The sequence below is a fragment of the Odontesthes bonariensis genome, chromosome 9, assembly GCF_027942865.1.
Source record: "Odontesthes bonariensis isolate fOdoBon6 chromosome 9, fOdoBon6.hap1, whole genome shotgun sequence".
Classification (NCBI taxonomy): domain Eukaryota; kingdom Metazoa; phylum Chordata; class Actinopteri; order Atheriniformes; family Atherinopsidae; genus Odontesthes; species Odontesthes bonariensis.
Window position 1 is genome coordinate 33,580,364 of NC_134514.1, and position 27,800 is coordinate 33,608,163.

General features: G+C 41.1%; 1 protein-coding gene across 2 annotated transcripts; it reads left to right on the forward strand.

Annotated features, from left to right (window-relative positions):
• Positions 1-406: 406 nt before the first annotated feature.
• Positions 407-27,800, forward strand: LOC142388622 (large neutral amino acids transporter small subunit 4-like). Of its 2 annotated transcripts, XM_075474093.1 has the most exons (15): positions 407-579; positions 2,794-3,014; positions 7,867-8,086; positions 8,644-8,699; positions 8,947-9,023; positions 18,001-18,093; positions 18,287-18,420; positions 19,197-19,408; positions 22,098-22,241; positions 22,375-22,392; positions 22,649-22,775; positions 22,864-22,996; positions 23,358-23,431; positions 24,058-24,181; positions 24,280-27,800. In XM_075474093.1, exons 2-15 carry the CDS (start codon positions 2,855-2,857, stop codon positions 24,439-24,441), a joined length of 1,734 nt encoding a protein of 577 aa, XP_075330208.1. In that variant the 5' UTR covers positions 407-579; positions 2,794-2,854; the 3' UTR covers positions 24,442-27,800. The 2 variants fall into 2 exon arrangements, with proteins under 2 accessions (XP_075330208.1, XP_075330209.1); XM_075474094.1 differs by lacking the exon at positions 22,375-22,392.

Sequence of the window (27,800 nt, forward strand, 5' to 3'; positions counted from 1 at the left end):
CAGAATAAGTAGTTGTTCATAGAAAAAGTGTCATTTATTTACACTGAGTAACAGAGACTATACGAAACTATACATGTTCATTCACATTCAGCAGCTGCCTTCTGCCCGCATTCTGTTGTTTAATCGGACTGTCACCACTGCTAAAACAAACAGTTCTGCTCTTGGTGCTTGGTTATGACGCTGTTTTTACGTATTTTTCAATGTAATCATAATCTGTTCAATCTGTGTCCAAACATTCCATGGAAGCTGTTTTTCTCTTAGCACATGTTTTAACATTGAGAGTCAAACACGCATTTCTAATATTGGAGCTCTCTGATTGGTTCCGGCTCGTCTTTAGCTCGGCCGCGGGCCAATAGGAACGCGGCAGTGTTTGTGCGCCATCGCGGCGATGCTATAAAGCGGCAGATATTAGACATGAGTGTGGAAATATTGAGTCAGGGAAGCAAGCAAGCAAGCAAGCTTACAGCCCACAGCCCACAGGTGAATTTCCATCGTTGCTTCCTCAGCTGGTCGTCGGGGGACATTTGGACCCGCAGAGCTCACCTGAGGACAGAGCTTTTCTGCTGTCCCCGCGCTCAGGTGAGGCTGTCTGCACCAAAGATGCTCCGCAGCGGAGCGCCGACACACTCCAGTGGAGGAGAGGATGACTTCTATTTTTTTCTACCTTTCGTTACATCATTTGCCACCACTCACTCACTATAACAGAATATATCACGTCACTGAAAGCATTGTGCAGCGAAGTCAACTCTTAGACTGAGAGGCATTTCCTGTCGTCTCTGCTTTGTTTAATTGGAGCAGGCACAAACTGGAGGCTGTAGCAGCCTGTGACACCGTTACCAACTTCAGGTGTGTTGGTGTTTAGCAGCAGAGGCTCTGAATTAGGAGCTGCTTCATCATATTAATCAGCTCAGAGTGGTTTCTGTCATTGCAGTCGCCGATCATTTCACCTGTCCCCCCACCCCTTAATTTTGCTTGGATTAACTTTTACTATTTTTATTATTTTTTATATTATTTAAATATCTTTATGCTGTGTGCTTTGTATATTTTTGTGTATCCTAAGCCAAGAGCTCCTGGACAAAATTTAATTATGCCTGCATAGAGACAATAAAGATTCTTGAATCTTGATGAAGGCTGCGCCGTTTTTCAACACTGAATGAAAGTTACATGTTCACCGTGTAAAAGAAAACGAAGGAAGGAGCAGAATGTGGCTTTGGCCTTTTGTTTCCGGTTAGCTCTGAGTGAAGAGTCTTTGTTTGAGGTTGGTGTTCCTCTTCTGTTTTTGACACCGAACAGCTGAGCGCTTCTTGCTTTGATGCGTCAAGTTGCGGAGACGCAACCTTTAATACAGGAAGTGTTATGGTGATCTTCAAAATAAGAGCATAGAAGGTTGGAGCTCTTTGAAAGCAGAACAAAGGTGGTCATCCACCTGTTGTTTTTATAGGTAGAATAAGACTTAAATAGAGATGTGTGTTATTAATGTTCAATTTACATAATTTGCCTTTGGGATAAGTCAATTATTTTAAATTTGTATTTCTTCAGCCTGAGTTTTGAAGCTCCGCACAGGGACACAGAGGCGGGGTTCTGGTTAACTTAACAGAGGAAGGAGGGTGGTTGAGAACATGCAGACTGGGATGGGTGGGGGTGGATTGTGCGGATGATTTCTGTCCAGTTCAGACCAGTTTCAAGGCAGCTATTCGCTCACCGCAATATACTTTGTGGAGTTGTGCTCAGTGTGATGAATCGAAGCAGAAAGCACAGGTGAAATGTGCTCTGTGTTGCTGGATGTCACCAAAATTATTGTCATACACAGAGTGACGATTTTTTTCCTCCTCCAAAAAACAAACCGTGTCGAACAAAACTAAACTTTCGCGTATGATTTCTCTTGTAAATCTAAGCCAGACTGCATCAGTGAGGAGCTTCACCTCACTCCGTGCCATCACGCGCTTAACTGTGTTTATGTGATTTTTGAGAATTTCCTATTCTTTCTTTATTTGTCACATTAGCTGTAGTTTAATTGCGGTGTGCTCACAGCAGTGAGCGCGAGCGCTCACTAACAGACACCCTGGGCATCTCGCGACGCACTGGTTCGAACTGGCTTCAGCTCGCGCTGCATTCACGTGTAGTGCAGTTTTTTTTTTTTTGTAAACAGATTTTTTTTAACCAGTCTATTATAACATCGTTCCAATAGTATGTTGAAGGATGATCACACCTTCCAAGCAATTCTCCCCACTGACAACGGAGAAATGCACCAAAGAATCTTCTGTCCTTTTTGGATGGGCTGTTTTTAAAACACAAAGTGAAAACATCACATTTTAATGTATCTACACCTAAATTAAGCCAGTTTACAAGTGTAAGAATCGGATTCTGTTGTGAAAGATTTAAAACCGAAATTTGAATGCAAAAGATAATTTCAACCATATTTTCTGCCAGTAACCACATCTAGTCTGGTCCCAGCCAGCTGGAAAGCAGCAACAACCTCACGTGTAGCTGCTGCAACAGCTATGTCACCGGCAGCCAATAAGAGAAAAGCTTAAAGCCAATCAGACATCTCCGTGTGTGGGGATGTTGGATATTTATAGGTGGGGTTTGTGTCTCAGAGAGTTTCTTCTGTTTCCTCACTCTTGCTAGTCATTATCATTATCATCATCATCATCATCAGGGTAGAACAATGGATTTTTTTGTGGTTCTTCCCCAAAAAATAATCCCAGAGACCTAATGACATTTAAACATCCTGTCTGTTAGTATCATATCAGATCCATCATCATCTTCTCTTTTCCCTGTCTTGTGTTTTAGGCGTCAGCAGCCTCCCTCACATCCAGTCAAGCAGACCATCCTTGCTTCCAACCCAGCAGATATGGCTCCCAGCCTGGCCACAGCCTTCTCCCGCCGCTGGTGGATGGCTGTCACAGCTGTCATTGAAAACCTGCTTTTCTCTGCAGTGCTGCTTGGCTGGTCGTCCCTGCTCATCATGCTCAAGTCTGAGGGCTTCTACTCTTACCTTTGCCAAAGACCAGGTGTGTTTGCATTGCCTGGGTTATCAGTCAGTCAGGGGGCTACATTTGCTCAAGGACTTGTCTCTTTTTCTGCAATTCCACACTCACAATTTTTTAAATTTTCATTCTTTTAGACTTCAGGCTGAGCTGGCACTGAGTCTGAGACTATTTAGTCAGATGTGCAATAGCACAAAATAGTTTTTTAGTTAATTATATTAGAAATAGACACTGGACTGACTACCTGTCCAGGGTGTACCCCACCTCTTGCCCAATGGCAGCTAAGATAGACACCACCAATCCCCCCTTGTGGATTTAACAATAGTTGTTGTATGATATTATGGTATTACATGGAGTATTTTATGCAGTCTTGATGAGGTGAAATCATGTAGAGTTAGGAAGTGCTTGGATTTCTACTAACTTTACTACATCAGCCTCTGTGCAATGTGTTATTTCCTCATCAAGGACAGCGACCTGTGAGGGAAGCGGTTGCTGCATATACAACACCAATTCCAATCCTGTGTAAAATCTTAATGATAACAAAATTCAGTGATTTACAAATATCATAAACCATTATTTATTAACAGACAAATTAGCATTACATTAACATGTCAAATGTTAAAAGTGAGAGATTGTATTATTTTATGAAAAATGTTGGAAAATCATGAACTTGATGGCAGCAACATGTCTCAAAAAGGTTGGCACAGGGGCAACAAGATACTGGAAAAAGTGCTACTGAAAAGCTAGAGGAACATGTTGCAAGTAATAAGTTTAACTGACAACAGGCCAGTAACATGATTGGGTATAAAGAGAGTACCTCACAGAGGTTCAGAAATCTTGTGTTTACTAACTGTGGAGCAATTTGCAAATTGGTGAACTGAGCTGCCTGCAGTCCAGACCTTTCACCAACTGAAAATATTTCTAAAAAAGACCCAGGACTGCAGAGCAGCTAGAATCTTATATCAGACAAGAATGGGACAACATTCCTCTCCCAAAGGTCCAGCAGCTGGTGTCCTCAGTTCCCAGATGTTTTCAGACTGCTGTTAAAGAAGAGGGGATGCTACACAGTGGGAAACATGGACCTGTCCCAATGTTTTTGAGACATGTTGCTGCCATCAAATTCAGATGAGCTAGTGTCTTTAATGAAAAATGTAAATGTTTACTTCCAAAGTTCGACATGTTTTCTACGAGATTTATAAATCATTATGTTATGTTTTTATTTACTTTTCACACAGCGTCAACTTTTTGAGAATTGGGGTTTGTTAGTTAACATATGACTCAGTGATCCAGTATTTGGGATCTTCTTGTAGAACAATAGTTATTACACTAGCAGCAGGCTGACTGGCCAGGTTTTATAAGCAGTTTTGAAGTGCTCCTGCACAAAAAGCAATATATTCATCATATGAACACATTTTATAAACCTTTCATTCTGCCCTCAGCACCCTTTGATTAAAGATGATACGGTGATGTGCTGGCCCTCAACGGGTCAGTACTAGGTTTTGAGAGTGTGCTTTGTCTGGGAACCTTTCACCAGATGAAAGCTTAGGTTTTTCCATGCTAGGACTTAGTAATCAGAGCTTGTCACAGTGGAAATGTAGGTCATAACAGTATACTAGGTAAAAGCTAGTTCATCTCCATCAATGGGATCTGAATTTCCTCTGTAACTAGGCAGCAGCAATGGCACCATTCATCCCTTCATTCTGCACAGAGATCATCACAGAAACTATTTTCTGTCCTCTCTTTGATCCTGTCTGTCTCTGTGTGTATCTGTTTGTATGCTACAAAGGAAGATTGATGAAAGATTTTTAGATTAATTTATGTATATGAAACATTTCGATGTCATTTCTCTCTCTAAAGAAATAATCTTGATAATCTGGCAAATAATTGTATTCACTTTGTTACCATGGCTTAGTTAAGATTTATGCTACTATCAGGTCTATCTATGCATGTTAAACCACAGCTTCCACTGGGATGCTAGCTAAACTAGAAGTCCCAAAATGTTAGTCATGGATCCCCAGTTTGAAGTCAGACAGTTGTTAATTGGTCTGCAGACTGCTGCAGAGTAGAAGCAGAGATAGGTGTGCCTGCTGTTGGAGATCAACACATCTTATGGGCCAGCACAATTTGTCCAAAAGGTGCTGTATTTGTTGCTTTTTTGGAATAAAATTGCTAAATGGGACAGGAAAGTTTCCAAGTTATTAATAGTGGGTTGAGCTGAAGCATAATGTTCTCTGTCAGAGTCTGAATTATGAGTCATGAGTGTGAATGATATGTTACTTTACTGGTAAATCATGTTGCATATGTTTGCATATGTAACTCTCTGACTAAAGCTCAGTTTCTGTTTCTGCTCTGTGGCTTTGCTCTGAAACTCACTGTTGATCATCAGTTCAGTGCTGCTTGCTTGCTTGCAGTTGCTTTGCTGGTGTGAAGCATATGAAGAGAGATGTGCACATTCCTTCATCTACATTTTGTCTTTCTGTTCGTTTCATGGCTCGATGAAACAAACTTGGTTCTTTTACTGAGATATTTGTCCTGTCTTGCAAAGATAAAGTCATTAGTCACTTGAAAAGCGTGTTTCTGGCTGCTGTAAATGGAATGTCAGTCACAAAAGACAATAATGGGGGGATTCAGGAGTTGGTCACTTCTTACATGTTGCCTTTGGTGCTGTGCAGATATGTGTGCAGCTTTGTAGCCATCATTTGACTCCTACTCGTAATCATACATTATATGTATTATTACATAATCATGACTACATCCTTAAATACAACACTCATTAAGAGGAAAGGAGACAGTTTCTGAGAGGTGGCTGTCCCCTGCTTGTGTACATTACAGTCACTGTTACATGAGTGAGGTCCATGGAAGATCATCTTACTTTGTGATTACCCCTCCATGTCAGTTGGTGCACCGTTTTAGTACATTGCCTCCTGGGTTAAGCTATGTGCAGTATCTGATGCTCTCTATTGAAGTATAAAGAGACAGCTTCTGGAACAGAGCTGCTAGCAGATTTTAGGAATTCTTCTAAATTACTGTGTTGAGGTGAGCTTATTTTCACAGGAGAAACTTACAGAAAAATACATACACAAGTTTTTACTGTGTAGACATTAACATTCACTGAAGAATGCCTGTAAAGTGTGTGTGTAGAGGGTTCTTCTCTTACTGACTCAAGTCTGCTGTGGGCATTTGATTAGTCAGCAGTTGGGGGTGCTGGGGGACAGATGCTACTGACTGCTGTTATGCCAACAGCCAGCACTTAAAGCTCCAATACGCATTAAATAACAGAAGGCAGAGCAGAATATCTGCTCATTGTCAAAAAAACCCTCCCCTGGTCCACCTATGTTTGGGACTGAAAAACTGATGTACAGATGTTGACAGTGCCCAGCGGATGAGCCCCACTGGGTTTGGTGGCTCCCTGACTTTTCCTGTTTTATCATCATAGCAATATATCGTCTATCTAGTGTAATGTCTTGCTTGGTGAGTCATCACAATTCATGGTACATTATGAGGGCAGTTGTGGTTTCCAAAGGACAAGTGTGTGATTGCTCATTCCCTGATTTCTAAAATGTATTTTTTTTTAATTTCATCTAGCTTGAGTCTGCCATATATAAGGGGTCAGCTTTCTGTTGTGATGATGTTGAGAAGTTTGTTCTTGGAAGCAGCAGCTAACAAAATAATCTTCCCACATGGCCTATTTAACAGATTATTCCGGGTTCTTGATTATTAGCTGATGGAGTTTGGGATGTTATCACAGATCTGTGTGATTTATGGGTGGAAGATGGAAGGATCTTTTGACTACATTCAGGATTTACATGTAAAAATGCATTACATTTCAGCTGTATATCAAATACTAACTGGGCACTGTTCATTACATCATATCCCTCAGTGAATTTATGTGTCCACATAAGAACAACACAGCAGTTTTTTTAGATGTTTATTAAGCCACGTTACCTTTCACCTACTTACATCCTCTCAGACACATCAAGAGACATTTAATTTGAAACTGACGCCTCTTGTTCAACCCCCCCATACCCCACACCCTTATCCACAAGGCCACCGTCAACAACCGCTTCGTATTCCCGTTTTAATGGGAAGAGCTGAATTGGCAAATGTAAAGGTCATCTTGTGACTATTGGAAAGAGCACTGAGGGGAGCTGGTCTTCAGTTGTGTTTTTATTAGTCTGGGCAAACTTTTTGCTTTTGACAAATTGCCTTCTGGACTTAAATGAAGAAAAAAGTCAGATAACTGAGTTGTTTAAAGTTCCTCCGCCCCCTGTACATGTGACGCACGTGTTAACTGCTGGTTCTTGGTCTGGCATTTTAGCAATAAACAAGTCTGGGTGAGTGAGGAGCTGCTTTTCAGTTATTCCTCCTTTGGGCCTGTTGATATCTGTTGTTGCTAGCAGAGTTTGACAGAGACAACAGTCCAATGGCACTCAGGGACAAAAATAGGCTCCCCATGAACTCAGTGTACTGTGTTTACAGATTCAGCAGAAGGAGTGAAACTGTTACAGAGTTCCCTTCACCATGTAAGGGTTCAGCTCAGACTATTTTTGGTGCCTGTTTACTCAGTATTGTGTTATTTTTTTCCTCTTAATTGTGTACTTGACCTTTGAGTCTCTTGGCTTTTTAAAAGCAGGTCAGCTCTCCTTTTAATTTTGGATGATGGCAAAATGTCAATAAAATGTGTGGACAGTCCCTTGGTGTTGATAGATGGTTAGAAAACCAACTAGTCATACAATAGATCCCACAGGTTTCGCAACAATATGCTGCCAAATGGACATGCTGACAACAGAACAAGTGTTTTATTACTGTCATATCAAGTCATATCAAGTGAAAAGGCACCTGTGAAGTTTTTCCTTCTTTCTTTCTCTAAATTCAGAAAACAACTCCAGTCTCAACATCTCCAACACGTCCACCTCTGAGACTGACAGCACAGACGAGGAACAACTGCTGATGAACAACTGGCCCATCTGCAAAGACCAGGATGAGATGCTGAACCTAGCCTTCACTGTGGGCTCATTCCTGCTGTCGGCTATAACTCTGCCCCTGGGGATTGTCATGGATAAATACGGGCCTAGAAAGTTACGACTTCTGGGAAGGTGAGTTTGGAGAGGGAGTGTTGACCTGATATGCATGAGATAGTTAGTTAGGCCCAGAAATATTTGGACAGTGACACAATGGGCCTCATGCAACAACCGTTCGTACACACAGATTTGTTCTTAAATCATGCGTACGAGTGATTTAAGAGAATTTGCGCATTCACCAATTTTTTCGTATTTTAAGTTTTCTTTCAGGCACAAACAGAATTTACGAGTGAGCCAGACCTGTTGTAGGAGTTTCGTAAAATAGTCTGCTGTTATTCCAATCAAGTTTGCTTGACTAATGGATTGTATATTTAATTATTTTGAATAAAAAATAAATACATATATACATTATACCCCATAATGATGCTGACATTATTCTCTTTGACTTAAATTATGCACTAATTGAAGGTTAATTTGACTCTGTATATAACAAGATCAATGGGAAGTGTAACCAGCGGCTGACTTGGAATATGTAAAAATACAAAAATGTTCTTGCATGATGCCCATTAATTAAAAAATTAATAAAAAATGTTGCCTTCCTCTTATTCTTAAACATTATCTTATATTTTCAGTGCCTGCTTTGGCTTCTCCTGCCTCCTCATCGCCTATGGTGCCAACGATCCTAACAGTATGTATCTTTGCTCATGCCATCCAATTTACACCATTTAAACGTTGCTGTAAGTTGATTCAGGGCAGTGCCGTCTCACATTCTCTTCCCAGTCAAGTCGCTGTTGTAGGTGACCAATATTATTTAACAAATTTAGTATTTTATAAATTTAGTTAAAGTACAAATTTGGCATTGACAAGTGAATCTATTAGCCAAGAGTTGTGGAGTTGTTTGATTCAAAGGCAAATCTCTGCACTTTGTCTTGCAGACCTGTCCATCCTGATCTTCTTTGCACTGGCGCTAAACGGGTTTGGAGGCATGTGCATGACCTTCACCTCTCTGACAGTAAGAAAGTCTTTTTCTGATTACTGTATTTGCTATACCTACCCATCACATGTTCTGAAAATATATATATTTCCTAAGCTGTTTTCTAATTTTCTGGGTGTTTCTGGCTAATGAGATAGCCATCTTCCTAACTTGTTGTAAGATAACTGGTTGCTACCCAGCTAGCTTGAGGTGTAACTTTGGCATAGGTTACATGCCGCCATTCCGACATGGGCCTCCAATTGTCGGAATGCAGTCTCTATAAAGCCAAGTTAAAATCTCCAGTGAGCCTAACTTGCACGTCTTTGAACTGTGAGAAGAAACTGCAGCATTCAGAAATACTCACACGCATTAAACAAACAATTCTGAAAAAATTACAGAAAAAATTTGAAAAGGGTCAGCTGTTGACTAAACATGCTAGCAGGTTAATTTGATGGCGGTAGTTCTTACTTGGTTACTTCTATCATGTGACGTTCTGCTTGCATGCTGTAGCGGCCTGAGAGCTGCCCTGCTTGCTGACTAGCTCTACATGATGTCAGAAATTACCTCTGTATCTACTCTGGTCAAAAAAGACACTTCTTACTGATGTCCACAATCACGTTTATTTTCTCTTTGAAATCTTGGAACACCGTGAAAAATAGAAACGAATAAAGTGTTTCAATAATCACATAACCTTACGTTTCAACAAATATCAATTATTTCCTCAATACTCGATTACAAGTGTTATAATAATATTAATAATATTACCATGTACGCCTTGTAAACCAGTAGTAAACAAAGTTTACAAAAGAAAAAATCCGCAGTTATTAATCCTCATCTACGTCAGTGGAAACAGGCAGAGACAGATGCATGATGGGTGAGAGGTGGCTGGGAGGAAGTGATGAGCAGTAAGGTGTGGAATAGTGAGGGTTAGAGTGGATAAGCAAAGCCAGTAGTCATGATTATCTCTTTATCTGAAAGTGCAGCGTCACAGCCCAAAAAGACCTAATTAATCCTCACGAGGGTTGCTATTTTCTGTGTGTGCATTGTTCACATTTCAAGTCTACATATGTATGATTGTTCTAACAGCGAAGTGGTGTGTGTGTGGGTGTGTGTGTGTGACGAGTGTGAACCAGCTGAACCTTTTTAGGACATTTCAGAAAATGAAACTGTGTTGCTCCTTTGCTGCTCTATGGCTGCCGTTTCTTTCAACAGTCTAACTGGCAGCATGAATATTTTGTTACTTTACACACAACACACACGCGCGCACACAACGGAGACAGACTGGTTTAAAAGTGACAAACGGGAAGCTGCAACAGAAGTGAGTGTGGATGCATATTTCCCCACCTATTTTTGCTGTTTCCTGTTCAAGCTGCCTGTTGAGACCCTGAATAACATACACACATACGCACACCCACACACGAATGTAAATTTCTCAGCCTGTTTCATTCCTTTTCACTCCTCCCTTCAGCCTCCCAATGTTAAGTCTAGTTGTTTTTGTCTTCTCCAGTTTCAACTTCCCTCCCCTTCTCAAGGCAGGGCCACCTCACAACTATTAAAACCGTCTCATGTGCATGAAAGACTGCTTACTGTATGTTGCTGTTTGCCAACTCTGTATGAACATGTGTGCCTGTGACTTGTTTTATCTGTGGACGGCCTCAGTTAGAGCTCCCTGCTGGTATTGACAAAGGCTTTTCTTATACTGCACTCTTGCTGTGTGTTTGTAAATGAAAGTTATTTATAAAAATACATTTGTATTCACTTTTTGTAGTAATTGAAACACATCTATATCGTATTGAATAATTCTAGGAAAATGTGTGTCAGAAAGATAAGGGTGGAGCTGGTGGTGTTGTGGGGATGCTTCCCTCTGGCCCTTCCTTTTCCCAAATGTCACTACAGGGAAAAAAAAAACTATTGTATGAAGCTTGTACCTTTTATTTCTTTGAGGCTGAATCTGGGGCATCTTTGGTGAAACTCCCTCACTGTGTGAGTGTTTCAGTTATTTAGGAGAAAAATATATTTTTTCATCAACTTAAGTCACATACACATTCTTATTTTGTCGCTGCTCCTTTAGGCTTCTCCCTTCTCTCATTTTTATGTCCTCTCTGTATTAGTCTTTGCTTCACTTCCTCACTCTTCCCCCATGGATGCAGACTCAGCACTTAGTGTCACAGGAAAACAGAGTAAATCTATGGAGGACTGGATGAGAGGATGGAGGGAGGGAGATAATTTTGTCTTCTGTGCACTTTTTTTCACCAATTCTATGTACATAAACAGCATCACGTTACAGACAAGCCCCTCTTTCTTCGTGAACATAATCAGACATTCTCTGCACACGCATACAGTATTGTTTATTCACACCCACAGGAACCCACGAGGGTCCTCCTCCTTTTGTCTAGTTCATGGCGCATGCTGGAGCCTGCTCTGCTTCTTGGGTTTGTTATTACAGACTGAAGTTCTGCTAGCAGCCTGTCTTTCCAGTAATGGAGCTTTTTTTTCCAGAGCTTTATTGTCTCTGACTATGTGGAACATTCTAAGAAACCTATAGGTGGCTGTGTGATCACCGTTCTAATGACCTACTTGTTACCACTGATATAACTTCTGGTGGAGAAGTCTAAATGTTGTAGGTGGTAATGAATAAACTTCCAACTTTGATGTGGGGCTGAAGGAGAACTATGGACCATAATTATTATGCAGGAGATGGAGGAATGAGATGGAGGAAGTACAGTGCATTTTCTGTTTTATAAATAGTACCATAGAAAAAAATTGAGGGCAAAAAAAAGAATAAATGCCTAAGGTAAATGTGAGATTAGACCTAGTCAGACAGAGAAGCAGTCACTACTAACAAGCTCTAGTTTTCAGGGTTTCAGGAACTATTTTCCTTGTAGAAGCATTAATATTTTGTTTTGCTTTATTACATGAAAGTCCAGGGGTTTAAGTCAGAAATATTTAATCTAAAAAAACAGCAGAAATCTCGTAAGAGGAAGCATAAGATGACGTCAGGGTGATGGAGGTATGCTGTCTGGTGTTCATCTCCTGGTGTTTGTTAATCTCACAGCCCACTTGGCTGCTCTTTATGATTCTGTGCATCTGGACAGGACCGGTCAGAGCTGGTTCTCAATGGACCAGCAGCAGGCAGCTGAAGTCTCCAATTGTTGCAACAAAACCCCTTTTCCTTTTTTCGCTTCTCTGTTCTTTCCTCCCGGATGGATGTGTCCAGTTTCCTCTTTTTTGACCCTGCCCTGCTCAAAAGGGCCATGCTCAGCATGTTTCCCACTCCCTTAGTCTGTTTGTCATGTCACATTCTACTTTTCCATTTCCATTCTCAATACTCAGCACACACAGTGTCTTAGAAAACATGTCCAGAGGAAAAGAATGGGCAAAAAGTTGCAGTCACACGGTAAAGTTCACAGAACACGTTCCCAGTGAAAATGCAGATCAGACAGGGAGGCCAGTCTTCCCTGAAGCACTGTTGACGTATCATCAACAAGGGAGCTCATTGCATATCAGGAGATCACATGGTTCACATGTCTTTTGTTTGTACTGATAACACTCAGCACTCTCACCCATGATGAATACGGCTCACCAGGTTTCAACATGCCCACATATTAGGTAAACATCACTGAATTTGGTTTTACACTGCAACTCTTTTATCATTTCAAGGATCTTTTTGTCTCAGGTTCACTTTAATATCCTGTTGCCTTTTTTTTTCTTTTCTTTTTTTTTTTAACATAATTTCCAAGACAAACTTGCATTCCCAAAAAATGTCTGCACGTGCTACTAACTGAACCCTGTCACCGGTTCTTAATCTCTTCTCTCCAGGTGACTGCTCTGAAGCTAAAATAAACCTTTAGTGACTGTTCAAATACGGAGTCCATCTATGTGTGCACTTGCATGTGCATGGCAACACTATGAACCCAGAGCTAACAAAAAGCTATTCAGTGAGGAAACAACGACAGTCAGTCATGGGTGTTATTTTGTAAAGGTATCAAGATGGTTTGTGATGCAGTGCAGATTAGAGGTAGTTAGGGTTTAGTAAAGCCTGGGATTAATGAGGAAGAAAAGGGCAGGTGAGGGGAAAAAAGGCAAAATCTTCAGAACAAACACGTGGAATGATCAAGAACCATGTAGTCACATGCCATACCTTGAAGGCAGAGAAGCACGGGCAACACATTCCTGTGATGATTTAAAAATCAGCAAAACAAGCCGCTGCTCTCTTCTGTAAAATCTTATAGGGCTTTAAACTGAAAAAAACCCCACTTTTTAATACAACATTTGTAGCTAACAGTGCTAGTACAAGCAATGCTGTTGTACTTTGACTCAGACTAAATTATCCCAACAACTTCTGGAGGATTTTAATTTGACTGTACTATCATGCAACAGAAATTACTCAGTGATCCTCCAACTTTAACATTTAGTGCCAACATTTTTAATTTGTCCAAAACAAAACTTGTGAAATAGAATAGAATAGAAAAAATACTTTATTTATTCCCCAATGGGGGAAATTCAAATTCGTCAAGTAGCTCAACATTTTTTTTAAATGGTGTCAACACTGCATCCATATGATAACAGTTATCATAATTAGTTTCCTGTGCCATTAGTTAGTTGTGCCATTTCGCTGTATGAGTTATATAGGAGTTTATTGTGTGTCTGTTTGATGACTGGGTTAGATATCCTGCTTTGGTTACACACGCCCTCTGAAATCAACACTACACAAACACACAATGTGACTAGGATGGGCAGTGTTTGGGTAAATGTGACTTCCTGTCACACTTCTTAAGCCGTAATGACATCACACCGGCGTGATCATTGACCTCGGAGGCCTAATCTTGATTAGGGACCCCTCCATACCATCACTTTTTCAAAGTGAAAGTCAACTTTATTGCCATTTCTGTCACATGTACAAGACGCACAAATGGCAATGATGTTTCCCTCAGCTACGGTGTAACAAAAAATAGAACAACAACAAAAAGTAGGTATAATTATAAGTTCAATGAGGAGCATTTTTTTTGCCATGATCTTAATATCAACTTAAATCTACTGTTGCCATGTTGCAAATTTACCTTGGTGTGAAGTATTTAAGGAATTGTGACCACAGAGGACTCTGTTGCCTGCATGCTTTATAACAATAATTTTTTTTTATGGTCCTTTTTTGAAAAATTTGCTTTTGTTTGTTTGTTTTTGGAACAAGTATGTATATTCATAGCATTTCAGTCACATGTCATTATAGTACTCATGTGTGCTGTGTGGTAACTGTGTACAGTTACTGTGCTCATGCTGTGTCTGTCTCTGACGCTGCAACAGATTCTCTGTCCTTTTGTGTTTTACAGTCATTAACCTGTCTGCCTGACTGATGTGTTTCACATCACGCTCGAGTTACAAAAACACTGTTATCTGCAGTTTGTCAAGCCTGACAGCTGCTCCTCCCATCAGCAAGCTCACTCACACTTTTCTTTCATGGGCAGCAGACCAACCCTGACTGTCCCATGTTTTTGAGAAACATTGGGCTTCATGCAAGAACATTTTCGTATTTTTATTCTAAATTTCTCTTACTTTTTTCGTAAGGTCTCGTACGAACACGCCACGTCAGATTCAACAAACGCTCTTAACTTCGGAAAAAGTGTGTAAACGACCTGCGTAAATGATGAAACCCACCCATGCGTATTTAAGTGCACGTGCACGAGGATAATAAATTTGCATACTCCACGCCCAAAATAATACCATATGAGGAGCTGTGCTTCCTCGCTCCTGTGCCAGGAAGTGTCGTGTTGAGTCATTAGAATGGCATCAAGGCGCAAAAAGAACAACTTTACGGGCTCTGAGACTGAAGTTCTGCTTCCAGAGATCCAAAAAGGAAAATCTGTCATTTTTAGCAGTGTCAGCAGTGGAATTACGGGACCTGCTAAAGCGAAGAAATGGGAAGCAATTACGAGTGCTGTTAATTCCATGTAACCTGTAGTTCGTAATTTTGCCGAAATAAAAAAGAAATGGTTTGATATGAAAATGGCTTAAAAACAAAAACGTCTCGCCATGGGCAGGCGCTCGATGACTGTAACTAAAGCCGTGCAAGCAGTTGTTGCCTCATCATGATGGCTCTTTGATGGGACGGTCCATGAGGGGGGTCTTCTGGCACCACGCCTTCTGGTCTGCCTGGGCTGGTTCAGGTGGAGACCCTCGTTCATGGTAATATTGTGCAAATCTGGCATGCCTTCTGTGGGCTATAGAGCAGTTTGCCCTCAGCTGTATCGAGACGCATCCACCTGGCCTTCAGCTCAGTGCGCTCCACAACAGGGGCACGGGTGCTTTGATGCGTATATGTGTCTCGTGCTCCAATTATGATTGGCAGTCCAGCCACGGCATAAAAGTCCCTCTTAATTTGTACTTGTTGGACAGCGGTGTATGGGAATTTGATGTACCATGGGTGATAAACTGATGAGAGCTTTGATGACCAAGGGAGCAGACGATTCACAATCTAAATCGCGACGTCAGCCATTCGTCGGTCTCTACATGGGTATCTACACGGTCTCTTCCAAGAGCCTGACGCGCTAAGGCATCCAAAAGTAGAAAGTCAGCCGCTGGTTACGCTTCCCATTGACCGTGTTATATACAAGTCAAATTAACCTTCAATTAGTGCATAATTTAAGTCAAACAGAATAATTTCAGCATAATTATGGGGTATAATGTATATATTTATATGTTTGCTTCAAAGTAATTAAATATACAATCCATTAGTCAAGCAAACTTGATTGGAATAACAGCGGACTATTTTACGAAACTCCTACGACAGGTCTGGATCACTCGTAAATTCTGTTCGTACCTGAAAGAAAACGTAAAATACGAAAAGATTGGTGAATGCGCAAATTCTCTTAAGTCCCTCGTACGCACGATTTAAGAACAAATCTGTGCGTACGAACGGTTCTTGCATGAGGCCCATTGTTCTCAGCAAGGGCTACACGGTGGTGGGGTAGTTATCACTGTCACCTCACAGCAAGAGGGTTCAATTCCCAGCTGGGGCCTTTCTATGTGGAGCTTGCATGCTCTCTCCGGGTAGTCTGGCTTCCTCCCACCATCCAAAAACATGGGTGCTAGGTTGATTAGTGACTCTAAATTGTATGGTTGTTTGTCTCATTTGGAAGTCCTGTGATGGACTGGCAACCTGTCCAGGGTGAACCTAGTGTACTGTCTCTCGCCCAACGACAGCTGAGCTGGGATAGGCTCCAGCCCACCCATAAGCTAAATTAGCTAAATTGGATTAAGTGGGTATAGGAAATGGATGGATGGATAGACGTTCTCAGAATGCTGACTGACTCTGACACCTATAGTAACTCAATGAAAGTCCCAGTGTGATGTAAGCTCATTATCAGGCCAGTGCTATGCTCCATCAGAAGATAAGTGCATGGTTTTGTTCTGATTTGATTTGATCAGTGCTGTTCTTTGACACGATTAAGTGGTTTTCTCCTGCACACCCAAAGGGGGAAAGAAGTATAAAACCTGCCACATTAAGGATTTCATACAGCCCACAATCTATTTCCATGAACTACAATATTAATAAAGCTCTTGCACAAGACTAAGCTTAAAAAAAGGACAGCCAGAAGATGAGTAAGAGAGGAAGAATCAGTGGGCAAATCTGCTGACTCTGCATGCAAACTTAGTTGGCTTTAATTCGTCATGACACCAAATCTGCAAGGATGGTGATTAGTGTCTCTTCTTTTCTCTTCTCCATCAACTGGGCCAAAGGTGAGCCGTCCTGCTGCCAGCACTCCTGTCTGGGAATCAGTCAGCCTGTGTAATGTGTCTAAACTGGACTCTTTTGGTTGAGTGCTGTTGCAGAAAAAGTGGAGAAATCTGGGGGCCTCATTATATTGGATGTCAGGGCAGTGGTGTAGCAATTTTTGTAGCTCACCTTTACTCTAATTTGTCTGGAGAGTGACGTCTTTGTGGGGTGAGAAGGTTGAAGCAGCTGGTTAACAAGCCTCACCCCTGTGGTGAGCACAGCGGCTGGTTGGATGGTGGATGGACAGGTCATGACAACGAGAGAGAGCCTGGAGGGAATTTTCTGAGCAGCTTTGTCATTTATGACCCATAAAAATTCTTTTAGTGACCAATTCCTGTCCAATTTTAACCCTTCACTCTACACACACACACAAACCTTTTAGCTGGGATACATCACACCAATGATAAACTTTTAAGCCATATGTTGCTCTCTGCTTTCTTTCCTAGAGCAGAAGTTTACAGTATGAAACTGCCTGGTTAAGAATGTAGTGCTCTTTTCTCACCTTGAGCAGGACTCTGGCTTCTGTCTGCCTGCTCTACTGCAAACTCTAGAAAACGAAACAAAACAGTGCAATGGTAGTGACAACCTAATCAGTAGTCAATAATGTGGAGCACTGTGTGCCTACATGTATGCAGCCGCCCGCACCCTTTCACAGTGGGTGGCCTTTGGTCAGTTTCAGTGGGTTGTAAAAGGAGGAAATTAGACAAAGGTCAGTGTGCAGCCTAACATGCTGTCCACAAAGCAAATATGAAATAATCAACCTTTTGTAGCTAAATCCAATTATAGATGTAACTTTGGGCAGCAGCTTTACAGCTGAAATATGTTAACAGGGTTTCACCTGGAGACTGAATTTGTCAGTACACAAACAATTTACAGATGGATGTAAATAAGGTTTAAAGTCATGTTTGTAACTTTTGCTGAAGAATAAATGTTTCATTGGGTTGTAATGAAATACCATCAAATGATAAAGCTGAGCATTCTCCAATCAGATCATTTCTAAAGTCAATGCTACCTATTTTTTTTCAAAAATCATTTGATCTTGCTTCAAAATTATGTGTGTTAATGCTGCAGCAGTGCTCTGAAATTCCAGAATAGCAAGTCTACTCTATGCTTTGGAGAGTTGTGAATGAGTGTATAGTGGGATTTTCCCCAATAAAGTCTGAGCTAACAGATGATGCAAATCATAACCAGAGTGTGAATAAATGAGCTATCAGTGATCAGTTTCAACTCCCCTTTTTTCTTTAGCTCCCCAACATGTTTGGAGACTTGAGGTCAACCTTCATCGCCCTGATGATTGGATCCTATGCTTCATCTGCTGTCACTTTCCCTGGCATCAAGGTAACATCTTATGTGTCACCTACTTCGCCTAACTTTACTTAGATAAAATTTAAGTAATCAACGCTCATCTTTCATACAAAGTTAGTTCATAAAAGGAGAGATTAACTGAGAAAGGAGAACACTGCTGCTAGAGCATGGATCATTGATTCTACAATATGAGGTTTTTGTTCTGGCTTTGTGTTCCTGCCTGTAGGTGATCTATGATCTGGGTGCCACCTTCATCTCTATCCTACTGGTCTGGGCTGGCTGTGCCTGCCTCGTCTTCCTCAACTGCTTCATCAACTGGCCTCTGGAGCCCTTCCCAGGCCCAGAGGACATGGATTTCACGTAAGACAAAGAAATGCTCACTCTGGCACAGACTAAAAGGCATACAAACACATCTAGGCATCAAGTCATCATTTTTAAGCAGTCACTGTAATGTTATCAGCTAACTTGAGGTTATACTTGCTCTGAATTGGTTCCATCTGAGCCTGAACTTCCTGTATTCTCCACAGAGATCACATGCATGTAGGCAAACTCACTTACTTGGGGTAAATCCCACAGTGAGACAGCAGAGCCTACTGAGCCCTAAAGGGGAAATGCCATAAATCCAGATGATCGGCCAGCTTTGCTCTCATTCACCTGGGTCTTTTCCTACTCCCTCTGTGTCTGCTGACATTTCCCTATTTTTCTCAGCTGACTTTCATTTCACTAGATTCACATGACACTAGAAAAAAAAGTAAACTTTTGTGTTAGTCCGACCAAAACCGTACTTTTAAAATGTATGTAAACTTATAAGTCCAACCAAAATCAAACAAAATCAAGCTTCTCAAAACCGTACAATGCGGTTAGAAATCAAGTCATTCATGTGTAAATGAGTAAAAACATGTGTAAGTGTATATTAATCCAGCTTAACTCCCAATAAAGCTGTTCCCCTTCACATATTTTTGTTTTTGCTCCCATGAGTATACTCTGGGATAAAGACAGTCTAGTCTAGTTTAAAGACCAATTTGAACTGTAACTGTAGCTCAACTCAACGGTGAAGTAACTGTGGTAGTTTTTCTTCTACAATGTACACTCACAATCGCCTTTAAACTTTTCTTCTTTTCCTTTTGGTCTCTCAGGGTGAAGATCAAGTTCAGCTGGCTGGGCTTTGACCACAAGATCACTGGGAAGCAGTTTTATCGGCAGGTGACCACAGTGGGCCGTCGTCTCAGTGTGGGCCACTCAATAAAGCAGCCGCAACAGCCACCTAAAGATTTGGCCACGCAGGAGGCCAACAAGCTGTGCCTGTCCACTGTGGACCTGGAGGTGAAATGCAAAGGCCAGGAGGAAAGTAAGTCTGAGAAAGAAGATCTAACTAAAAAATTCTGTAATCTTATGGTTCTGCAGTAAGCTGGTAGTGAAAGTAAATCACTTCCTAAGGTTGAGCTGTCATCAAATGCATATGGCTTGGAAGATTTCTGGGTTGTGAGCATTTCACAGCTTCTCTTCAGAGGCTTTTTCGCAGTCTGGTCTTTAAAACTGGCGTTCTCAACATGCTGCTAATAGAATGTCACTGTGAGAGACAAGAAATCTGAACATAAATAAGTCAACGTAAGATTCAGCCTTGAGAGAATTCAGTCCCACTATTTGTTGTTCGCTTCTCCAACCTATGAATATTTATCTGAGCGTCTTAAAAGCCAGACGGCTGGTGGGGCTGTGAATAAAATGTTCTGTGTGTCAGATAAGTCTGAGAGCCATGTGTCTGACAATGGTTTTCCACAGTAGCAGTCCACCCACAGTGTGTAGGAAGACTAGTGATATAAGCTGTTTCTACAGATCCCCATTTTAAGCCAGGTCAGCTATGTATAATCCCATTATCAAACTAGTTTTATGAAATGCATATACCCATAGTATGCTTTGACGTTTGCCATTAAAAAGTAATAACCCTCAAAGTGCTGTAGTTTTAGCTTGCACTTACAAAGTCCCTAAACACAGTAAAAAAAAAAAAACCTTAAATACCCCTTTACCTCTGATTCATATCCATGCAAAGTCAGCTCTTTGTTACCCTTGCACCTCCAGGCCTCTGCAGGCCCTCCCATCTCCCTGGTCAGGGTCAGTCACTCTCAGCAGGTGGTCAGTAGTTCCCCTCAGTAGTTCCTTTTTGGTACCAAATGGACCGTGGAAGGGGTTCGGACTGTGATCTTGGAAAGCTGCTCAGTGGGAGCGCTAGAGAAGTATGGGTTAGTATCAGCTGGTCCAAGTGTGTATTTTTTTGTGTGTGTGACACATGCATTCAGAATGCACATGGTTGCTTTTTGCAGCTGGACGTGTATTTTTTGTCGGTGGCTTTAAAGAGCCCCACAGGACACACTCAAACAAACCCGTCTCTTCTCATTTTGCTGATACGATGGAAGCTGTTTCAGACGGTTCAGGTTTAGTCTCTATTTATCTGCTTCCTGAGCTCTGAACGTCCTCATTTGAATTTTTATACTATGTCAGTACGGCCATTTGATTTGTTAGTTACAGACGTACTATGATAGTGGTCACAGTGTACTAGTTTGGTATGTAAACAACAAAGCACTGAAAACCGAGAGGAGGCCTTCTTCTGGAACTCATTGCTTAAACTGCCAAATACATTTTGGGTTTCCATTTGTTGCCTAATATTGTTTTACACAAGGTGGTTCACGTATAATTCTTATATTCTAATCATACATGGCTTAAAGTGCTTATAAATCATTACAGTGCCTTGTGAACACAACCAACAGTTTCTGTAATTAAGCCTGAGATGGATACCTGTTGGTCAAAGCAATAAAGTCATCTGCTCCATCTGTGCACCCACCATTAATTGGTGTCTCCACTGCTTCACCATATGGACAGATTTATTTTCCATTTATATTCATAACATTCATTAATGATCAACTTTTCCTAGAACTTACTTTTCCTTGAATCCTCAAATCAACGTGTCTCTCATTCACTTTAAGCTATGGTACCATGACACCCAGTAGCCAGTGGGAACATTTAGCTGGTGTGATTTTCAATCACGTGAAAACAGTTTCTACCCTGAAAAGAGACAGGGAGGAGTTGGGGCATGTTTGGGCTCGTAGCTGCATGCAATGTACAGGATGAGACGTCCGACCCTTTATCATCAGGTTGAGTGTTGATATACTGGGCCTTTATGCTGTCTCTGATTTTTATTCACACTGTTCGTCCAGCACTATGGATCACTAAGCTGTTTGAATAGTTGTTCTTTGTGGGAACAGTGTAGAACCGAAATATCTTACTTGGACTGCCATGAGCTTGTACTAGGCTTGATGGGCTACATTGGACATATTTGGTGATTTTCTTGATCAAACTCTTTCTCATATTTAGAATTTCAGCCAAGCTGATGTAGACTGGTGTGTGGAACCTGCTCAGACCGGCGGAGCTGACCAATTAGAGTGGAGTGATCTGTTAGGGACCTCAAAGACTGTAGTTTTGAATATTGGCTGTAGCCATAGCGATGTCAACCGTTGGTTTATTTTTTCTGTTTTGAAGCACGAAGCAGTACATTTAATTTTCTAATTGAAATACATTTTTTAGATATTATTTCTAAAAGTGGAACCACATTTTGGTCACATTGTGTCCTCCATCCTGTGACCTGCATATTTCAGCTTTAATTTTCCAGTCATCTTGTGTTTTGATGTGAACAGCAGATAAATATTAGGTTGTGGATAAAGATGACATAACTTCCAGCTGGATGAGATAAGGTTTGCACAGGAAACATGTAACTGGATCACAGAGTGATTTATGTAGAGTGGTCTTACATTATGGTTGAGGTAACACCTTGTTTTTCAAGGGGAATCTGACAAACGCATAAATGAGAAACACCAAATGAATAATATGCACACTCTACAGTAGCAGCATTGAGAAAGATGAAAACACAATATTTCACGAAGCTGTGATCAGGAAAAGTTTTTTTTATTTGATATCCTTCTGTTATATTACAAAGAGATTTGATCTAGGCCTGACTCTTCTTTCTTCTCGTCTCATTTCTTCTGCAGATCAGTCGTTCATGAAGAGTGTCTTCAGTCTCATCTTCATGCTGAGCCTCATCACTATGTGTGTTACTCAGCTGCGGCTCATTTTCTACATGGGAGCCATGAACACCATCCTGGAGTCTCTTACAGAGGGAGACCTGAGCACAGGTCTGTGTCATTGTTTGCAGATTGTGAACCTGACTACACATGAAGTCACAGATTTTGTTTTGTGGGCAATTGCTTTTTTATCTTTAACACCTCTTTAACATCTTGTCATGCTGGCTTCCTCCTGCTGTTGCAGTGGATAGGATGCAAGTGGGTAAGAGACCTGAGGACAGACTAACCCCTTACATTCATCCTTTCCTCCACTCTGTCCTCTGTAGCTGTATTGTATAAAGCATGAGGTCTGGATTAAGATTTGTGGTCACAAACCCAAAATGTCTCATGCCATCCACAAAGTGTTGTTTTTATTCCTCTCAGTGACAACATACACCATCTTTATGTTGTTCATATGTTTTTCAAAATATAGCATCATGGCAAAAATAACAACTTTGTGCCAACTCTCTGTGTCTTAGTGAGTGTGTACACCTCCATCTTTGGTGTGCTCCAGCTGTTGTGCCTGGTCACCTCTCCTGTGATTGGCCAAGTTATGGACTGGAAACTGAAAGACTGTGAGGATGAGAATGACAAGACTGTGAAAAGGTCAGTGTATATGTATTTAGAATAAGCTTAAGAAGACTAGAAAAGGCTGAGAAAATGTGGAAAAAAGATTTTGTTTTTCTTTCATCAGAGAGCCTGGCCAGCCTCGTCGCCCTGGCAAACAGATCCAGAAGATCGTTAATGCCACCAGAGCCTTCACCTTCACCAACCTACTCCTGGTTGGCTTTGGTGTCATCTGCCTTATCCCCAATCTGCCACTCCAGGTATAAGATCATGCACATGTGTGGAAGAGAGAAATGTATATTTTCTTGTGTTTTTGGGGGGATTCACATTTCCCAGCATGTGCTGCCGCAGCCCCTCCTGAGGAGAGCCGACACTGCAGAGGAGACAGATGTACACAATGTTCAAACAGGACAAGCTCACCAGGCAATGCAGTCCATGATGTTGTCTGGACTGTAGTGCCACCTATTGGGCAAAAATGTCATTGTGTGCTCTTTCTTACTGTATTCCTTTATTTATGTTCAGATCTATTTATGAAAGATCAAAAGCCAGTTCTTTGCAAAGACAGGCCAGCTGTGATCTGATGTGGCACTTAATGGAAAAAAATATCTGTTTTCTCCTCAGATTCTGTCCTTTATCCTGCACACTATTGTCAGAGGGTTCATCCACTCTGCTGTAGGAGGTCTATATGCTGCCGTGTAAGTGTGAGACATGATGACAACCTAACAATACACAGTGACTGTAAAGACTGACATAACACCCAATATTCTGCTGCAGCAACACTCATGGAAAGATTTTCCACGAGATTCTGCAGGGAATCTCTCATTTAAACACAAGCGCATATAAACACATACAGTAAAAAAACAAACAAAGGCAAAACCACAACCTTTAAAAGGTTCTAAAAAGGCTTTCACAGTACGTAAAAGGGATATTAAATGGAGAATACATGGATTTTGTGATTTCACATCAAGTAGAATGTTTGAGTTAAGATGAGGTAAAGTTGTTTCTTAGATCGGTGGGTGATTACATCCACTGGTTCCGAAATGCTTGCACTTAATAACTGTATGGCTTACTTTAACACGTTTAAAGTTCCATGAAACTGATAAAGTAGGAATAGTTGCCTTTGCAAATTAATACATTTCCTGTAAAAACAGAAGCTATAGAGGTTACACCCCTTCCAAAAGGCCTGACTGAAAGTGTGTCCACTGTACTGTGGAATGCAAAATTTGTTTTTTGCCACAGAGTAAAGGAGGAGTTATTAACGTTTACCCCAGATTAGTTCTGTGACCTCTTCAGCTTTTCCTCTGACTCTTGTCCCCTTCAGGTACCCGTCCTCTCAGTTTGGCAGCCTGACAGGCATGCAGTCTCTGATCAGCGCTCTGTTCGCCCTGCTCCAGCAGCCTCTCTTCATGGCCATGGTGGGACCGCTGGAGGGAGACCCTCTATGGGTAAGGCTTCACAAATATCTGAACAACAGCATAACTGAGTGTGGTTGACATTTACGATCACTGTATGATTATTATCATTATGTCTACTCAACATATAGGTAAATGTGGGCCTGTTGGTGGTGAGCATGCTGGGATTCTGCCTGCCCCTCTACCTGCTGTGCCACAGTCGCCACCTTCAGCGCCTCAGAGATGAGTGTGACGAGGATCCCAAGATCTATGTCAAGATGAAGAACAGCAGCACAACCGAGGCCTGCGTCTAGAGTGGGAGGAAGAAGCGTTTCTAAACAGCGATGAGCAACACTAAGACGGAGGGAGTGTGGCAGAGTACACTTCGCCTGTTTGATCATTTCCTTCACTCTGAGGCTGCAGCATCTGCTCGTAGACCGACAAACCTCTTATACACAGAGACACTGTCTGTCTCTCACACATACAACCAATATCTACATGATATTGGTGTGCACGATATCTCACACACATTGTTATATCTACATGAGAGAACACCGTGACACCAAGTTTCACCCTTCGTGATGTTCTGTAAAAAAAAAACTAAAAAAAAAACTGACAGATACTGAGGCCACACGGGGAGCTCATAGTCCCACGACTGCATCTCAAACATGAGGAGACACTGAGTAAAGGACAGAAAAGAAGCTGTGATGGGCTGTTTACATCTTCCCAAATGTCTCTTCCTCTTCACTCATTTTGATGCTGTTTCGACTCAGTAATGCTCTGCTGGTTTAGCCTCTGCCTGTCCTACTTAAACAGTATGGTAGAAGAAAAGGAAGAAGAAGAAGAAGAAGAAGAAGAAGAAGAAGATGCTAGCCAAGCTCTTTCTTTAAACCCAAATGTAAAATTCTCAGTGACAGTATTGGTCTGAACATGTTGGACTCCAGAAACCACAACAAGCATTGTTGTTCAGGATTATTTTAGGTGCTGCTCATTGACATATAATTAGTTATTATTTCTTTAAAAAAAAAATCCACTCACACATACACATACGCTCTAAATAGCTTCCCCGGTTCCGTTATCTCCGCATCTTTTCATGCTCGAGGGCATTTGCTTAGTAGGATTCTGTAGACAGTAGCAGTGGTAGCAGTTCAGATTGAAACCCACAGTTTGAGATCAGCACGCGATATACTAATAGCTCAGTCCAGACGATACTGCAGCATCCTGCACATATGTGTGTGTTACATAATGCAGTTTAATAGAAGAGTTGTTGGTGTTAGACAAACACTGCATGAAGCCAGCAATAGTGCTGGTCCTTTATTCCTGTGTCTCTCAGTCACTAGTGCAGGAAAGCAATTCGTTATTTTTTTGTTCTATGTCCAAATGTTAAGAGTATTTAACAATTTTTTATTTTTTTTTGTATTTACTTACAATATGATCTCAGATGTGGTTGTTAAATCTTTGCTCCTTATCCCATGGTCTCATGAAATGAAGGAGAAAATATGTTTTCAGAGCAGATAAACAGGATGGAGTATCTTTTTAAAGATTGGAGTTACACACATACATGAATCGTTATTCATCTTAGCAATAAATGCTGCAAGGTGCTGGACACTGGACGCTCACACAAACACAGGCGAATGCAAATCTTTTATGGATTCTGGTGCTAGTTTAATAACAGAAAAATGTCGCTTGTATTTTGCTTGAAGATGCTGCTGAGGTCATTTTTCGGCACTTAACAAATTTTCATCAAGTTATTAAAAACGTTTCTTTTCATCTACACAGGGTGAATGCCAAAGAGCCAGTTAAGGTTTTGTTACCTTGTTTCTTTTTCTTCAGAATTGTGGTGATTCTGCACTGCAACACAAAGTGCAACAACAGCAGCGGCTCAGGGGAAACTTGACTGCACCTCTTGCAGACATAAAGGGAGACTTGCTTAAAGGTAGCAGAGTGATAGATGCATTCTTCCAGCTTCTAAGAAAACATACAAAACATAGACAATAAAAAGTATTTCTCTTTGGAGAAGCCCTGAATAACAGCCTGGCTTTTGTAGATGACGATGCAGGGAGATAACCCTCTCTGTTACCTGGTAGTTACTGAGAGAGGTAGCCGTGGCCCTCAGAGGGCTCCCATAGGCGATGGGAGGAGTGGATACAAGCAGGATGCAGTGCACCTATTTCCCGCTCACTTGATTTATCAAAGCCATCTGATTATCACTTTCATCTGTCTGTCCATCCATTCACAAACATTATTTTGAAAGGCTTTCTAGTGACAGAGCTGAGAGACAAGCCTCTGCTGCCCACACATGCTCCCAGCAAATGACTTCATTGAAAAAATGAATGGCACATGATGCACTTTAGACCCCTGAAATGGACCTCGGTCATGTATTTGTGAGCAGCCTGTCCCAACTGTATCCAGCACACAGTGCATGACTGCATACTGGTGGTGCACAATGCAAAGAATGTAGACTCTGAGCTTTGGATGTAGATTTGTAATTCTAAACAAAGGAACAGAAAGATTATCTTATTTTTTATACACAGGGAAAAAGGAGTTTTGCTTTACATGTTTGTTAGATTGCCTTTATGTGCTTGGGCAGATAAACAGAGTCTTGTCTCTCAGTTCAAGAACCTTTGGAAGACACACCAGTGAGCGCATATTCATACTTAACTACATTCTTAAGTTTGTTAAGAGGCAAAGAGAATGGTAGGTAATTGTAAGGGTAAATTTGGTGAAGAAATTGTTTGTCTGGAAATGGGAAAAGGTATATTTGTAAATAACCGTGTTTTCACCAAGTTTTTTTCATTTCCATGCTGCCAGTTGCATATTGCGCACATGGTAAAAAGCACTTTGTTTGGTTAAAAATGGGACTTTTTGGGTTATACATCCCAGTAAAAGCCCCATTCAAAGTCCACAAGTAAGAATTTGGATTTCCTGTAATAAAAACCTTCACAGACAGTGTAAGGAAAAATCCAAAGAAAATGACACAGTACCACAGAAGTGAAATGAGTCAAACTTTAATTGTGATGCACAATTCTCCACATACAAATGTACAGGTTTTGTTGTCATTTTTCAGCTTCCACTGATTTTCACTGAGTAAAGATGGACATTGCTTCTTATCCTGTCTTTTAACCCATCTTGTGCTCACTCTCAGCAGCAGTGTGTTCATGTGAGCAGGACTTTTTTTTTTTAATTCTCACGTGAGCTGGGGCTGAATGAGTGATGAGTTAATTATCTGAAAATGGGAAATCAATCAGCACTTTCCTGTACTGTCGTACCTTAAAGCCTGTCTTCACCTATCCCCATCCTGCTGGAACAGGGGCTCTAGTCTAGTTTGGTTTATTGGTTGATGTATCAATGAGTTGTTTCCTTATGATTAATCTTTGGTGCCAATCTTGGCTTGCAGTTGTTTTTGTTGTTATAATGTTTGATGATAGGGAGTAGGGGTTTGAGCTAAAGACACCTTGTTTCCCCTCACCTGTCATTCTTTAGTTGTTTTTTTTACCTATACTTTTGGCGTCTTTTTATTGAGCTTTTTTCTTCTTTGGTGTTTACAAAAAAAAGTGTATTTCCATGATCTTACCTTATATATTTTGCTGTTATTTGACTTTTCAAGACTTGCTGTTTCAGCTGAAAAAAACCTCCATCGATATATGAAACAAAATAAACACAATTTTTTGTA